This window comes from Bufo bufo, chromosome 4 (assembly GCF_905171765.1).
Source record: "Bufo bufo chromosome 4, aBufBuf1.1, whole genome shotgun sequence".
NCBI lineage: Eukaryota > Metazoa > Chordata > Amphibia > Anura > Bufonidae > Bufo > Bufo bufo.
Genome location: NC_053392.1, coordinates 619,696,671 through 619,713,737, shown reverse-complemented (window position 1 = coordinate 619,713,737; position 17,067 = coordinate 619,696,671). Strand labels below are relative to the sequence as shown.

Here is a 17,067-nt window from a genome sequence, read left to right as displayed (position 1 = left end):
ATGCATCCTATGCAACTGATCACATGACTGTGACATCATCAAAGGTTATTAGCAACAGATCACTGTAAAAATAGATGTTTTATGGTATCTCTTCTGTGGGATTGGACCAGTCAGGCTATCCTTCACTCCTTATGTGCATCAGTGAGTCTTGGGCATCTTTGTCCCAGTCCACAATTCTTCTTCCTTGGAACACTTTTGGTAGGTACTATCTACTAGATACAAGGAAGACCCTATAAGACCGGTCGTTTTGGACAAGTGCAGCTACTCCTAATGTCTTTGGATGATTATGGCATTACTTTGAAGTTAGTGGGATATGAGATTTAGATTTGGCTGGAAGATGAGATCTGGCTGCTGTATGCGGTACGCTGCAGTGTGTATCCTGTGTAACTGTATTCACTGTATAGACGGGGTGGCCACTAACCGATATATTATGATCAGCAATCTGCTATATATAGGACCCGTCAATAGCTAAGTCACAGCAATGACAGAAGCTTTGATAACACTAATTTTAAAGAAGGACAAGGATCCTCTAGATATGGGGTCGTATAGGCCAATATCTTTGTTGAATACGGATGTGAAGGTTCTCTCAAGGGTTTTGGGAACCATGGGGACTGGTCTGTGTGAGAGGGGGAACCATGGGAAGAGGTCTGTGTGAGGGAGGGAGAAACATGGGGAGCGGTCTGTGTGAGGGAGGGAGAAACATGGGGAGCGGTCTGTGTGAGAGAGGGGGAACCATGGGGAGCGGTCTGTGTGAGAGAGAGAGAACCATGGAGACTGTTCTGTGTGAGAGGGGCAACCATGGGAAGAGGTCTGTGTGAGGGAGGAAGAAACATGGGGAGTGGTCTGTGTGAGAGAGGGGGAACCATGGGGAGAGGTCTGTGTGAGAGGGGGGGACCATGGGGAGCGGTCTGTGTGAGAGAGGGGGAACCATGGGGAGCGGTCTGTGTGAGAGAGGGGGAACCATGGGGAGCGGTCTGTGTGAGAGAGGGGGAACCATGGGGAGCGGTCTGTGTGAGAGAGGAAGAACCATGGGGAGCGGTCTGTGTGAGAGAGGGAGGACCATGGGGAGCGGTCTGTGTGAGAGAGGGGGGACCATGGGGATCGGTCTTTGTGAGAGAGGGGGGACCATGGGGATCGGTCTGTGTGAGAGAGGGGGAACCATGGGGAGCGGTCTGTGTGAGAGAGGGGGAACCATGGGGAGCAGTCTGTGTGAGAGAGGGGGAACCATGGGGAGCGGTCTGTGTGAGAGAGGGGGAACCATGGGAAGAGGTCTGTGTGAGGGAGGGAGAAACATGGGGAGCGGTCTGTGTGAGAGAGGGGGAACCATGGGGAGCGGTCTGTGTGAGAGAGGGGGAACCATGGGGAGCGGTCTGTGTGAGAGAGGGGGAACCATGGGGAGAGGTCTGTGTAAGAAAGGGGACACCATGGGGAGAGGTCTGTGTGAGAGAGGAGGAACCATGGAGAACAGTGTTACCCATTTACTTCTGGTCTCTGCTCTATATTGGAGGAGACTACACTAACTTATCTATAGAGGGTATATGCTTGTGACTACAGGACCTTTGATGATGTCATAGTCATGTGATCATATACATGAGGGGAGGAGCAAAGCTATGGAGGTTTTTCCACTGTTTAACACTTCCTGTCATGTGACCAATGTAACCATCAAAGGTCCTACAGCCACTAAACTTTACATGCATCCTATGAAACTGATCACATGACTGTGACATCATCAAAGGTCATTAGCAACAGATCACTGTAAAAATAGATGTGTTATGGTATCTCTTCTGTGGGATTGGACCAGTCAGGCTATCCTTCACTCCCTATGTGCATCAGTGAGTCTTGGGCATCTTTGTCCCAGTCCACAATTCTTCTTCCTTGGAACACTTTTGGTAGATACTATCTACTAGATACAAGGAAGACCCTATAAGACCGGTCGTTTTGGACAAGTGCAGCTACTCCTAATGTCTTTGGAGGATTATGGCATTACTTTGAGGTTAGTGGGATATGAGATTTAGATTTGGCTGGAAGATGAGATCTGGCTGCTGTATGCGGTACGCTGCAGTGTGTATCCTGTGTAACTTTATTCACTGTATAGACGGGGTGGCCACTAACCGATATATTATGATCAGCAATCTGCTATATATAGGACCCGTCAATAGCTAAGTCACCTCCATCATACTCTATCATTGGTCCATTATAATTACCAATTTCTGAGACACTTTATTTCATGTGAGATGTTTTTCCAGATGTAATTTTGCTCTCAGAGTTCCACTTTTCCCACAGCTTTCTTAGGTACACGACTCTCTTTCCACCAATGACCTACTAAGGATGGAGAAGGACAGAGACCACATGGCTGCGAGGATATTGGACCTCACCCTGGAGATCATTTCCTTGATAACTGGAGAGGTGAGAGTCTCACATGACGTCACTCTTATCTCTAGTAATAAACCAGGGAAATGTCTGGAAAGGTGAAGGATTCTTAGAATCTCTGTAGTGATCGGCGTCTCCCCATACACAGGATTACACAGTAGTGAAGAAGTCGTCTGGTGAGTGTGTGACACCCCGTATGTCAGGAGGATGGAGCAGGACCCAGAGCCCCATCACCGAGCCTCCACCTCATTCCCTGATACGTGAGCAGAAGATCCTAGAACTTACCACCAGGATCACTGAGCTGCTGAGCGGAGAGGTGAGCGCTGCTGGGAATGCTGGGACATTATACAATAACGCCAAGGGAGGGGTCTGGTAATGACTGTGTCCTTGTGTTGTCAGGTTCCTATAAGGTGTCAGGATGTCGCTATCTATTTCTCCATGGAGGAGTGGGAGTATTTAGAAGAACACAAGGATCTGTACAAGGACGTCATGGTGGAGAATCCCCAGTCCCTCACATCACCAGGTAAGAGGAGACCTTCCATGACTGTAGAGGAGAGAACAGTTCTGAGAGTCAGATTCCCCCGTCATCTGATCATCACATGTAGACAATGTATTCAGTCACTGTGTGTATTTCCTATAGATGGATCCAGTCAGAGAAATCCACCAGAGAGATGTCCCAGTCCTCTGTATTCCCAGGACTGTCCAGAGGAGAAACCAAATATCCCACTGGATCATCAGGTAGGTGAAGCTGAGATTTTTTTAATAAATCCTTTATAGACTGATGTAATGGAGCTTTCTTCTGACCTCCCGCAGCAGCAGTGGAGTATAGTTTTGCTCTAAATAACAGCACAATGTCAGTCAGCTGCATTGATGGAAAAATACTGTCATGTATCAAAACAGTTATTGACTCACTAGTTACTAATCTTTACTCCTTTCAAATATTTAATGCATCCTCATGTCTTTAATGTGGGATTCTTGCAGGAAAGTTCTGGTGGAACAAAGCATGGACTTGAAAATCCTATATCATTGTTTGTGAATGGTAAGAGCCTTTCCTCAATCTTGTTTGGTTGTAATTGTCTTTATGTATGATATAACTGATAAGAGGTTCAGAAAGCAGTCCTCCGCCTCCCCCACATCGTTATTACTACTGTTGTTAATAATTCATTTTGTGACATAATACGAACAGATACAATCAGAAACACAAAAAAACACTGGAGGATAAATGATGGTTCAGAGTGAAGGTTGCATGATTTGTCTGTGTTGGCGGAGCCTAAAACCTCTCTATCAAAACATAGGTTGGCCCCCCTACACCAGAAACTGGTGTAAAAATGTGGCAAACCCACGTTTTGTAACTTAAACTGCATTGCAGCTAAATAAAAAAATTTGTCCAAAACAAATCCTCAAACAAACAAAAAAATTATATATATATATATGTATAGGCGTTAGTGTTGGTCGAGCACCAAAGTGTTCGGGTGCTCGAGTAGAACACTTTGGGATGCTCGGGCACCCGAGCACAATGGAAGTCAATTGGAGAACCCGAGCATTAAACCAGGCGCCCCCTGCTCTGAAGAGGGAGGGTGCCTGGTTCACAGAAAAAGGTCAGAAATTGATGGAAACACCACTGAAATGATTCGGGAACAGCATGGGGAGGATGTCTGGATGCATCTTGGACTCCCAGGTCATTGCTGGGAACGATGTTGTCCGAGTAGTACGCCAGTTTTACAGACTGACAATAATACACACAAAACCGAAGATAAAATCGATTTTAGAGGAAAAATTGTTAGGAGACATTCTTTCCTGTATATTTACTTGTATATAAAGTGCAAGTGCTGCCAAAAATTACAAAAAATCCAATACACCCTTTATTACACAAAAAGGAGGGCATCATACACACCCTTGAAAAATTATGATTGATGGCCTGCTGGTGACCCTCTAAAACATTATGGGCGAGGGCCTGCTGCTGATCTGACCATCTAAAACATTAGGGGTGAGGGTCTGCTGCTGAGCTCACCATCTAAAAAATTTTGTGGGCGAGGGCCTGCTGCCGAGCTGACCATCTAAAAAAAATTTGTGGGCGAGGGCCTGCTGCTGCACTGACCATCTAAAACATTATGGTTGAGGGCCTACTGCCGAGCTGACCATCTAAAAATTTAGGGGTGAGGGTCTGCTGCTGAGCTGACCCTCTAAAACATTATGGTTGAGGGCCTGCTGGTGACCCTCAAAAACATTATGGGTGAGGGCCCGCTGCTGAGCTGAACATCTAAAACATTAGGAGCGGGGGCAGCCTAATTAGCTTGTTGATATGATGGAGGAGGACAAGGACGAGAAAAGGGAGATTAACCCATATACCCTTTTTAATAGAACAAAAAATAACAATGGTACCACCCTCTATCTATCTATCTATCTATATATATATATATATATATATATAGAGTGCAGTATCATTGTTATTTTTTGTTCTTTTGTTTACTATAGTGCGGCAGTTACGTTGCGGTTCTGCTGCGATACCACAGCTACACAATGAGGAGGGAAGTATAGCGCTATTCGGAAAACAATATAAAAGCATATGCCCTTTTTAGTGGTGGAAGGGGTGCATGGGAATACAGTATATTTAATACACCATAAAAGCCATATTTAGAGTACCTTTATGTTCAGCCGCTTTCCTATGGTGGAGTAGAGAAGTCAGGGGCATTCCAGGTCTTGTTCATTTTGATAAGAGTCAACATTTTCAGATGACAGGCGGATGCGCTTATCCGTTATTATGCCCCCAGCAGCACTAAATACACGCTCTGACAAAACGCTGGCGGCAGAGCAGGCCAGCACCTTCAAGGCGTAGAGCGCCAGTTCGTGCCACGTGTCCAGCTTGGACACCTAATAGTTGTAAGGCACAGAGGGATCACTGAGGACGCTGACACGGTCTGCTACATACTCCTTCACCATCTTCCAAAATGTTTCCCTCCTTGTGACACTAGTCGTGCATCAGGGTGAGGGTGCTGGCGGGGTGTCATGAAACTGTCCCAGGCCTTGGAGAGTGTTGCCCTGCCTCTGTTGGAACTGCTGTGTGTTCCCCTCGTCTCCCCTCCACAAGGACCTTCTGGTATTGCACCATTTTGCTCGTCCTCTTCACCATAGAAATGAGAGATGAGAAGTTCTCTTTGTAGCGGGGGTCGAGAAGGGTGAAAAAACAGTAATCGGTGTTGGCCAAAATGCATATAACGTGAGGGTCACGGGAAAGGCAACATAACATGAAGTCAGCCATGTGTGCCAGAGTCCAAACAGACAAGACTTCGCTGTCCTCATCAGAAGGCTGACTCTCAATCTCCTCATCCTCTTCCTCCTCTTCTGCTCATCCACGCTGAACAGATGGAATTAAACTTCTGTAGCGGAGGCAACCGTCTCCTGCTCCTCCTCCTCATCATCCAATTTGCGTTGAGAAGACGAACTGAGGGTGGAGTGTCCATTACCCTGTGTAATGTCTTCCCCCATTTCCACCTCTTCCACATGCAAAGCGTCCTCCTTAATTACGAGCAGCAAGCGTTTCAGTAGACATAGAAGTGGGATGGTTACGCTGAAAATAGCGTTATCGGCACTCACCATCTGTGTTGATTCCTCAAAGTTGCGTAAAACCTCACAGAGGTCAGACATCAATGCCCTCTCGTTGCTTGTAAAGAGCGGAAGCTGACCGGAAAGGCGATGACCATGTTGCAGCTGGTATTTCACTACTGCCCTCTGCTGCTCACAAAGCTTGGCCAACATGTGAAACGTGGCGTTCCAGTGCATGTTCATGTCGCACAACAGTCTGTGAGCTGGCAATTGCAAGCGCTGCTGCAGCGTTGCCAGACCGGCGGAAGCTGTCGATGACTTGCAGAAATGGGCACATACGGCGCACCTTCCCCAGTAGCTCAGGCAAATTGGGGTAGGTTTTGAGAAACTGCTGAACCACTAGGTTGAACACGTGGGCTAGGCATGGGATGTGTGTGAGCTTGCCGAGCTCCAAAGCCGCCACCAAGTTACGGCCATTATCAGACACAACCATGACTGGTTCTAGGTTGAGTAGCGAGAGCCATAGCTCAGTCTGGTCCCTTATACCCTGCCAAAGCTCTGCGGCGGTGTGATGTTTGTCATCTAGGCAGATCAGTTTAAGCCTTGCCTGTTGCCGCTTCCCCCTTGCAGTGCTACACTGTTTCCAGCTACTGACTGATGGCTGACTGGTGCTGCAAGATGAGAATTCAGAGGTGGAAGTGGAGGAGGAGGAGGAGAGGGGGGGGTTTGCAGCCACTAATGTAGGTGGTGGTGGAAACCCTGATGGAAGTAGGGCCCGTAATCCTTGGCGTCGGTAGCACTTGTGCCATCCCAGGGTACGACTCACTTCCGGACTCCACAGCGTTCACCCTGTGTGCCATCAGGGAAATGTAGCGTCCCTGGCCAAAAGCACTTGTCCATGTATCAGTCGTTAAGTGGACCTTCCCAATAACTGCGTTGGTCAGGGCACGGGTGATGTTACGAGACACATGCTGGTGTAAGGCTAGGACGGCACACCGTGAAAAATATTGGCGGCTGGGGACAGAGTACTATCAGGCTGCGGAAAGCCTCAGTGTCCACAAGCCTAAATGGCAACATTTCCAGGGCCAGCAATTTGGAAAGGTGCGCATTTAGTGCTATGGTCTGTGGGTGGGTGGCTGAGTATTTGCGCTTTAGTTCAAAGGCCTGGGGTATAGACATCTGTACGCTGCGCTGGGACACAGAAGTGGATGTGCTAGCTGATGGTGCTTGCGAAGGTCCAGGTGCATGGCGGGAGGCATCCGGGCCTGCGTCTTGGACAGCGGATTGGCCAGTACGTAACACAGGGGAAGAGGAGGCAGTGGTGTGACCCGCAGACACTGATTGTGGACCCAGGCGTTCGGCCCACCTATTAGGGTACTTTGATGCCATGTGGCGGATCATGCTGATGGTTTTGAGGTTGCTAGTGTTCATGCCTCAGCTCATTTTGGTACGGCACAGGTTGCAAATGACAATTCTTTTATCATCTGCACTTTCTTCAAAAAAGTGCCAGACTGCGGAACACCTACCCCTTGGCAAGGGGGATTGCCACAAGGGGGTGCTCCGGGGAACAGTTGCAGGCCTGTTTGGTGTGGCCAACATTCTCCCTTTTGCCACCCCACTGCCTCTTCCAGCTTGTTGCGGTGCTGCGGATCCCTCCCCCTCTGTACTGCTGTCCTCTCTCGGCTTGCCACCTTCCCAGGTTGGGTCAGTGACTTAATCGTCCGCCACCTCCTCTTCCACTTCCTCACTCTGGTCATCCTTCTGACTTGTTGACCTAACAACAACCTCAGTCATTGACAACTGTGTCTCATCCTCATCATGAACCTCTTGAGACACTAATTGCGGTTGACTTATTGGCAACTGTGTCTAATCATCATCATCTACCTTGTGAAACACTAATTGCCGTTCCCCACCGACATCTTCTTCTGACTGTGGATGCTCCAGAGTTTTGGAATCAGGGCGCAATATATCCTCATGTCCCTCTTAAAGCGGGCTTGGCGAGAGGTCCAAATTAAGGAATGTCAATTAAAAGAGCTCCTCGGAATATCCGAGTGTGGGATCAGTTGTTTTCCAAGACTCTCCATGGTGGGAGGAAGGAGGATCAGGGTGAGGATTCTGTTGACCAGACTCTTGGCTATTGAGACTGGACTTTATGGAAGACAGGGTGGTACTTAACCGACTGGAAGCATTATCTGCTGCAATCCAACCGACCACCTTATTAACATTAACATATGCTGGCAGTCAAATATAGTATTATAGAAATCCTAGCGCACTGACGTCTCCTCCGGTCATGTGACCGAGAGATGTGGTTCATGTGACCAGAGTAGGCGGAACTAAAATTTACTTACAACGTGATGACGTCATCTCCGATCATGTTATACACGTGACTAGGGAGGGTGGAACAAGGAAATGATCACGTAGGAGTATGAGAGACGTCAAAGATGACGTCACGGCGCATGCGCAATAGGAAAATGAAGACGTCAGATACAACCCAGAAAAAAAACGTGGTGCTTCCTCACTGGACGGACCCCACAGCCTGGGAAAGGTGGTAAGAATTAGTATCTAACGTTATGTTTGGATATAGATATGTGGAAAACAAGTTATAAGATTTAAAAATGAAGGGGGTGGCACTATTTGAAATAGGTGGAGTTAAGTTGAACCAATTGCTGTAAGTTGGAGACTATTTATGTTCACAAATGTTATGTATACCTGAGCTTGATAAAGACCTAAAAGGTCAAAACGTCGCTGTCTCGGTGAAATAAAAGAAGAAAATATTCTGATATTGGAGTGCCGCAGTTTTCTATTACATTTCAAAACTGATATTTCGGATGCGCTAACGTTATACTGGAGATGTAGCGCAGATAATGTCGCTGTCTGCAGTGGCCAAACAATTGCAAGCTATTTAGTGCAGGTTCCACTAAAAATATATATTGCTGCCACACACAATAGTCTTTAAAAGGACTTTTGGGTCTATAACAAGTATAAAAACTAAAATATTGCTATTTCAATCCCTACACTATCTCTCCCTTCTTCTCTCCAGCTCTCCCTGACTAAGGGTCCATTCACACGTCCGTGGTGTATTGCGGATCCTCAATACACCCGGCCGGCACCCCCCATAGAACTGCTAATTCTTGTCCGCAATCGCAATTGCCCAGAAGTTCGGGGCCGCGCTCCGGAAATGTGGATGCGGAGAGCACATAGTGTGCTCTCCGCATCCCATTCTGCTCCATTAAGAAAAAATGGGTCCGCACCCGTTCCCGATATTGCGGAACGGATGCGGACCCATTTGCGGACGTCTGAATAGAGCCTAATACTGAGCCGAACACGTGTCATCGGGTGCTATATAGCACCCGATGATGCTTTCCGGCCAGCCAATCACTGTAATGCCAGCAGCCAACATGGCTACGGCATTACAGTGAGTGGCAGTACTTACTAGCACATTTATTGGCTGCGTAGCAGCCAACAAACGTGCAGGGAGGAGACTCGAGCATAGCGCTCGTGCACACGCGGTATTCGGCCGAACACCGCGATGTGCCGAGCATCGCGATGCTCGAGCCGAACTAGTGTTTGGCCAAGCAACACTAATAGGCATAACTACCACCGAACTGCTAGAGGGCCTAGGTTCTCGGGGGGCCTGGGCTGCTCTGTGTGCTAAGTAGTGCTGTAGTTAGCATCTGCCTGTAACAGCTTCAGGAAGAAGCTACTTTCTGCCTTCAGACTGGAGGCCCTGTCCACGACTTTGGGGCCTTCTGTAGACATGGCTAATTGTGTCCCACTGCTATTCCATCTCTCTGCCCTTACTGATCCACAAATCCATGAAGGATCAGCTGCTTAGTTGGAAAAGGGGGGGGGGGGGGATGGAGTCTGCTGTCCACATATGGAGGAAGGAAGATCTGCAAGAAACCTGAGACTGTCAATATGTGCCTGCGTGTGCACATGAGACTGTCTATATGTGACTATGTGTGTACATGAGACTGTCTAAATGTGTCTTTGTTTATATGAGACTGTCTAAATGTGTGTAATTGGTGCTTGTCAGTTAAATGTATATACGTTATGTATATTTAAATGTGTGAGTAAATATGTATTCTGTTATATGTTTGGGTTCATAACACGTTTGTCATGTATGTTTAGTGTGTACGCCGGGAAAGCTGCCCATTGTACACCGTAAACAGGTCCATAGGGTTACATTAGTCAGACAGAGGACAACAGAGTGTCTGCTTAGTCTCCTTCAGGTGGAATATGTCAGCATTTCATACAACTCCCAAAGGGGTTGTCTTTGAGATTTTTTTTTGATCGTCAGTAAGTTTCATAATGATAAAAAATATATATTTTCTGTCAAGAGCTGCTGCTCTGCTGGACTTTATTGCTCTGACTGTAGCGATTATGTGCCCATAAAACTCCTGTGACTGCTGCAGCCAATCAGTGGCCTCAGTGGTCTTGTGCTGTATACTATTGAGGCCACTGAGTGCTAGCAGCAGTCAGGTGTGGCATGTGATCGCCGCAGCAGCGCTGCAGAGCGGGTTCAGAAGTGCAATTTTTTAAAATCCTTATAATACCTTCCCTTCCAATTAAAAAAGAAAATCTCAGACAACTCCTTTAAAGGGAGTCTTTCACGCCGATTCACCGTATTAACCTAATAGCAGACTTATGTCCACGGCATCCCCCCTATTAAAACTGTGCTTACCGTATGTTGCTTGCTATCATCGTTCTGCCGAAAAACACTTTTAATCCATATGCAAATTAGGCTGTGAAGGTGCCCAGGGGCGGCGTTACAACGACCGGTGCCCAGGGCCCTGGGTCATTTTCATAAGAATCCACTCCCCCTCCGCCGCGTCTGCCTGCCCTTGGTCTCCCTTGATGCTGTGATCACGGCAAGAACGTAAGTTAGGCCGGGGCCGGCGCATGCGCACGGTAAACTGTGATGCCCCGGCCAGACTGTGGTCATTCAATGCGCACGCGCCGATATCGCGGTCATCGGCGCATGCGCGGGATTACAGACAGGAGGAGGGAGGTTAGAGCAGAGACCAAAGGCGGGCAGACGCGGCGGAGGGGGAGTGGATTCGTATGCCGTTATCATACCAGACCATCGGTAACGGTACTTCAGATACTGTCACAACATGGCTACTCACATGGGATCCCACCGGCTGTTTCTGGGGATAAACACGTATCTGACGTTGTCTGGGACGAGCACCTCTCAACTCTATGTGACAGCTGGAGATAGCGATCTCCAGCAGCCCAATAGAGTTGGGTGAATAGGTGAACAAGGGCCTCCGTGCTCATTAGATGGAGGCCCCAGCAGTTGGACATGAATAGGGCATAAGTGGTTGTAATGTCTTCTCTTTCAATGGAGAGGTATTTTCCATGTGCAGTGATATAAACCAGTTCCTTCTGCACGGTGCTTGCTCCCTTTCATTTCAGATCACAAAATTTCTAGGGCCCAGCGGGTCCTAGTGACAACCAACCTCTAACTTGCGCCCTTGGATCTTCCCCAGCCATCTTTGGCTAGTGGTATCAAAGCCCCATATTCACGCTTGTTGGATGTCTTTCTGTGAGAATTGACCAACCACATGCAGCAATGTCTTCAGCACACAGCCGTGACTTAGTTGGACTCATTTCACATCTGCGTTTTTAAAACTGGCAGGCTGTTAGGGTAGAGTAACAGCCTGCTAGATTACACCATAGCCGGACACATTCGTTCAGTCAGTGGGGTCCGGCAGGCGTCTGGCCAGTTTCTGGCATTAGTGCCAGGTTTTGGCCAGACAAAGAACATGCATACACCGGTTTTTGTCCTTACGAAACCCAGCACTCGTGCCGGAAACTGCACAGATCCCATTATAGTCAGTGGACAGTATCCAGCTATGCTGGATATGGTAAAATCCTGCAGGGTGTTGCTCTGCCGGAACAGTCTGCCGGATTCACAAATGCAGATGTGAAAGTAGCCTAACTGAAAGTCTACATTACCTTAATTTCTTACTTGTCTTATTTACTTGGCTTGCTTGTTGCTGTTGTCTCACAAAAGGGACACTTCAGTCAGAAAAGGTTCCGTTTTAAAACTAAATATACAAAGAAATTATTATTTTTTTAGAATTTTTGGCGGTTTTTCATTTCTGCATTACTATGTCATTGACGATTACCTACTTACCGTATTTTCCGCTTTATAAGACGCACCTGATGATAAGACGCACCTAGGTTTTTTGAGGAGGAAAATAAGAAAAAAATATTTTGAACCAAAAGGTGTACTTTTGGTGGGTTTTGAACTAATGGTGGTCTGTGGATGACACTATTATGGGGGATCTGTGGATGACGCACTGTTATGGGGGCATTTGTGGATGACGCACTGTTATGAGGGCATCTGTGGATGACGCACTGGTATGGGGGCATTTGTGGATGACGCACTGTTATGGGGGGTCTGTGAAAGACACTGTTAGGGAGATCTGTGGATGACACTATTATGGGGGGGATCTGTGGATGACACATATATAGCATCTTATGCTATATATGTGTCATCCACAGATCCCCCCATAAGTGTCCCTATGTAAATAGTGACCCCAATACACCGGGCCCCGCACAGCAATCTTCATATGTAAAGTGTAGTCATGTAATCCTAATTAAAGTAGCACAATCCTCTGCAGTAGTACTTACTATAAAACTACTGTAGCAGGCAGGCCGGCAGCGTAACATCACTCACTCCGTCACGTGCCTGCTCCTCCCACTTTATTAATGAAGCAGGAGGAGCAGGCGCGTGAGGGAGGGAGTGATGTTACGCTGCCGGCCTGCCTATGGTAGTTTGATAGTAAGTGCTACTGCAGAGGATTGCGCTACTTTAATTAGAATTACATGACTACACTTTACATATGAAGATTGCTGTGCAGGGCTCGGTGTATTGGGGTCACTATTTACATAGGGACACTTATGGGGGGGATCTGTGGATGACACATATATAGCATAAGATGCTATATATGTGTCATCCACAGATCCCCCCCATAACAGTGTCATCCACAGATCCCCCCATAATAGTGTCATCCACAGATCTCCCTAACAGTGTCATTCACCATTACAGTGACTGTATCGGGCCCCACCGCGAGTTGCCGGCCTCCAGCCCCTCCTCTCCTGTGCAGCATAGCGGCCGGCGATGTATCAGTGTCAGCAAAGTAAAAATGGCAGCATTCGCTTTATAAGACGCACTGCCATTTTGCCCCCTTTTGCGTCTTATAAAGCGAAAAATACGGTAATCTTGTCCTTCTGTAGCACAGCACAGAGAGATAAAACTCCTGTATAGATGGGTAATCCATGGTCAGTTTTCTGTGGCTGTGAGGGGAAGATGTTTTCAGTAGGGTAATACTCGTGATAATAGTAGGTAAAGAAACTGGATAACAGCATGACATTCTATTGAGGCCTAGATAAAGATACCAAAGAGCATTGCATTGATTAGAGTGATGCTTCAATTTCATCCACAGCCACTCACCCCTCTTTCACCTCTGGTCAGAGTAATGGTCTGACTGAGAAAGTTAGGCGACACTGTCTGCTCTGCTAAAATTCCAAACATAGAGGAAGTTAAACAGCCAGAACAGAAAGTAGAATACGTGGAGTGACTTAAAAAATATATATATCAAAATAAAAATCTGCCTAGATTTGGTTAAACAAAAGAATTTTAATATGTGATTAAAAAATTGATGTAAGTGTTCCTTTATTAAAGAAAATTATTTTATTTTGGAAAGTAAAAAATGTTTTCATTCTAGGTAAAGACTGGATAAGAGACTCCCATGGACATCTTTTATATAGTGAAATAGGAAATGACAATTATGCACAAGCTAATTCAATAACTTTCAATGTACCTTCATACCTGCTCAGCGGAGATCTATCCACTGATACTGCTGGTCACAAGAAACCATCATCACAAGGGACAATATTTCCATTTGAGAAATCATTTCAAAAGAACTGCAATCTTTCTTTCAATCAAACAATTCACAGTAATGAAAGGCCATTTTCATGCTCAGAATGTGGGAAGTGTTTTAGCAAAAAATCTAATCTTGTGGAACATCTAAGAGTTCACACAGGAGAGAAGCCATATTCCTGTTCAGAATGTGGGAAATGTTTTGCCCAGAAATCAGTTCTTGCTAAACATCAGAGAACTCACACAGGAGAAAAGCCATTTTCATGCCCAGAATGTGGGAAGCGTTTTGCTCAGAAGTCATATCTTATGGAACATCTAAGAACTCACACAGGAGAGAAGCCGTTTTCATGTTTAGAATGTGGGAAGTGTTTTGGCAAGAAATCGGCTCTTGTTAAACATCAGAGAACTCACAGAGGGGAGAAGTTAGTTTCATGTCCTGAATGTAGGAAATGTTTTAGTCACAAATCTTATCTTGTGCAACATCAGAGAACTCACACAGGGGAGAAGCCATTTTCATGTTCAGAATGTGGGAAATGTTTTGGCCAGAAATCCGTTCTTGTTAAACATCTCAGAATTCACAGAGGGGAGAAGCCATTTTCATGTCCTGAATGTGGGAAGTGCTTTAGTCAGAAATCAAATCTTGTGGAACATCAAAGAATTCACAGAGGAGATAAACCATTTTTATGCTCAGAATGTGGAAAGTGCTTTAGTCAGAAATCAAATCTTGTGGAACATCAAAGAATTCACACAGGAGAGAAGCCGTTTTCATGTTCTGAATGTGGGAAATGTTTTATTCAGAAATCTAGTCTTATGGAGCATCAGAGAACTCACACAGGAGAGAAGCCATTCTCATGTTCAGAATGTGGTAAATGTTTTGGTAAGAAAAGTAGTCTTGTTAAACATCAGAGAACTCATACGGGGGAGAAGTCATTTCATGCGCTTAATGTAGAAAATGTTTTAGTCACAAATCACATCTTGTGGAACATCTAAGAACTCACACGGCGAGAAACTATTTTTATGTTCAGAATGTGGGAAATGTTTTGGTCAGAAATCAGTTCAAAGGATAACTCATTTGCATATTCTGAATGTAGAAAAAGTTTTAGTCACAAATCTTGTAGAATATCTTAGAATTCACACAGAAGAGAAAACATTTTCAAGTTTATTTTCAAAATCAGTTCTTGTTAAAGGGAATGTGTCATGTGTTTATCCTAGGAAGCCATTTTCATGTATTAATCGTAATAAATATTTACAGACAATTGTTGTGGAACCACTTGTCAGGATCTTGCCCGATTCCTCAGGTCGCAGTACCTGATCAGACCGGGATCAGGTACCAGCAATCAATCGGGACAAGTACTGACACTACACACACTATGGAATTTGATCACCTTGCTTCCTACAATCTACCAGATTGCACGGGAGATCAAATTGTTGCCGGTTCCTTCTAACTAATAAACTTCTGAGATTTGCATTTTAAAGCAAACAGGTAGCTGAAAATTAGAAACTCTAATTGCCTTAAAAAATATTGCCCGTGCTAGGTTAAATAATTGGTTTTAATAAAAATTTAAAGATGTAAAAACAGAAGCATACAAATATACACAGAACAGTTATTAAAATAAAAAGGATGACATAAAACTGACGCCTACTTTACTCACACAGAGACTTGCAGCAATCAGGTCCTGAGGCAAGACAGAAAGACACGGATCCTCATTCAATCAGATTGGCCTCAAAATGGGGAACACTGTACGATCTGCTCTGTCCAATTTATAAGAATTGGTCCAGGCAGTCTGTAAACCCACCTTTAGGGAGCGACATATGGGTTGGCTGTGACTTTTATGACCGGTCAGTCATGCTGAAATCTGGTCTAAAATGGATTTCTGCCCATAACTCTACACAGGAGAATGCCCGCCTGATAATTGTGGGCTCATTTTTCAGCTCTCAGTATTGGGGTCACAGGGGTACCAAACACGGGGTGTCCACGTGACCCCAATCAGAAGAACTGATTTCCTGAGCCAGGATTTAACATAAGTGGTTTGATTTTGGTATGTGTGGCACTGTCACCTCCTGGTCGTTAAAATTGCATACCTCAATAGTCTCTATTGAATTGTATTTTCGAGTTATGACCGGAGTAAGATTTTTGGGTTCTCCCACTGACAGCGAGGCATGGAGAGCAGCTTGCCCCCACCCTCTGGAAGCGTGCCCCTATCATAAAGTAATAAACCCCTCTGAAGCTGTCCACTATACAGGCATGTTTATATAAAGTGTCGTGGAGGCCAGTGATCGTTGTCAACTCTGGGTCAGGGACTAAGAAGTTTATGGCGGTGGTCTGGTTTTGGATGTGGGGGAAGATGGAGAGGGAGAGAAGGGACAGTTATTTGTTTGAATAAGGGGGAGCTCCGAGTCAGAGAAGGGACAGTTATTTGTTTGGATAAAGGGGAGCTCTGAGTCCCCAGAACACAGGCCAAGCACTCATGCTCAGTGTGCCACACCACTGTGCTAACCATTTTGGCTGGCTGCTTACCCATGGGTGTCTTAGACACCATACGAGGAACTGAAAGATTGAGCAAAACACATAGAACCAGGCAGAGGTCAGGCAGGCAGAGTACATATGAGTCAGAGAAACAGTCCCAGGACAGGGCTGGTGGCACAGAGTTAGAATTCAGGCAACAAGCACAAGACGGAGCATAGGCAGACAAACAGATCAGAGTAACAGGCACAGGTCAGGTCAGATCAGATGATAGAGAAACATATCCAGTCCAAAAGGCAATCAGATTATCAATATAAACAAAGGAGGGGAGCACATTGGAAATATTAGACTAGGATACTAGTAGCTCATGAATCCAATCAGAGTATGGAATAGAACAGAAGTGCTATATTAAACAGCCTTACATCCCAAGGATATAAAATATGACAATCTTTATTATAGCCCCAGCAAAACAACAAAGTCAAAATATTGTATATAGTAAAGACCCTATGAGGGACTCCATATCCATCCCTACATATAAGTGCACTCCTTATTCTTAATAAAAATGGTAGTAATACACAGACAGCTGAAAAATACATTACAGGGGCAGGGTTTGGGGTGGCCCAAACTCTACTCTGGGTCCCCCGGACATTGTTGAGGTGTCACCACGTTTTGCTGATCTCTGGAAGGGATGGCAAGGCATTGTGCACCCCAATGGGAAATACGTCCAGAGAGTCAGGGTCTGCAGTAAACCAGGGTGCTTCTTTACTGGACGAACCCAGGTGAAAAACAATACAGG

The 17,067-nt window shown here is 45.9% G+C and overlaps 1 protein-coding gene across 1 annotated transcript in view; it reads left to right on the top strand.

Moving 5' to 3' along the window:
* The window catches only part of LOC120999383 (oocyte zinc finger protein XlCOF8.4-like), an 81,096-nt gene that overhangs the window by 50,632 nt on the left and 13,397 nt on the right, over positions 1-17,067 (top strand). The window contains exons 5-7 of the mRNA XM_040430252.1: positions 3,011-3,108; positions 3,352-3,409; positions 13,653-13,913. Of these exons, the coding sequence (XP_040286186.1) occupies positions 3,011-3,108; positions 3,352-3,409; positions 13,653-13,913 (417 nt within the window). The remainder of the gene's footprint in view (positions 1-3,010; positions 3,109-3,351; positions 3,410-13,652; positions 13,914-17,067) is intronic.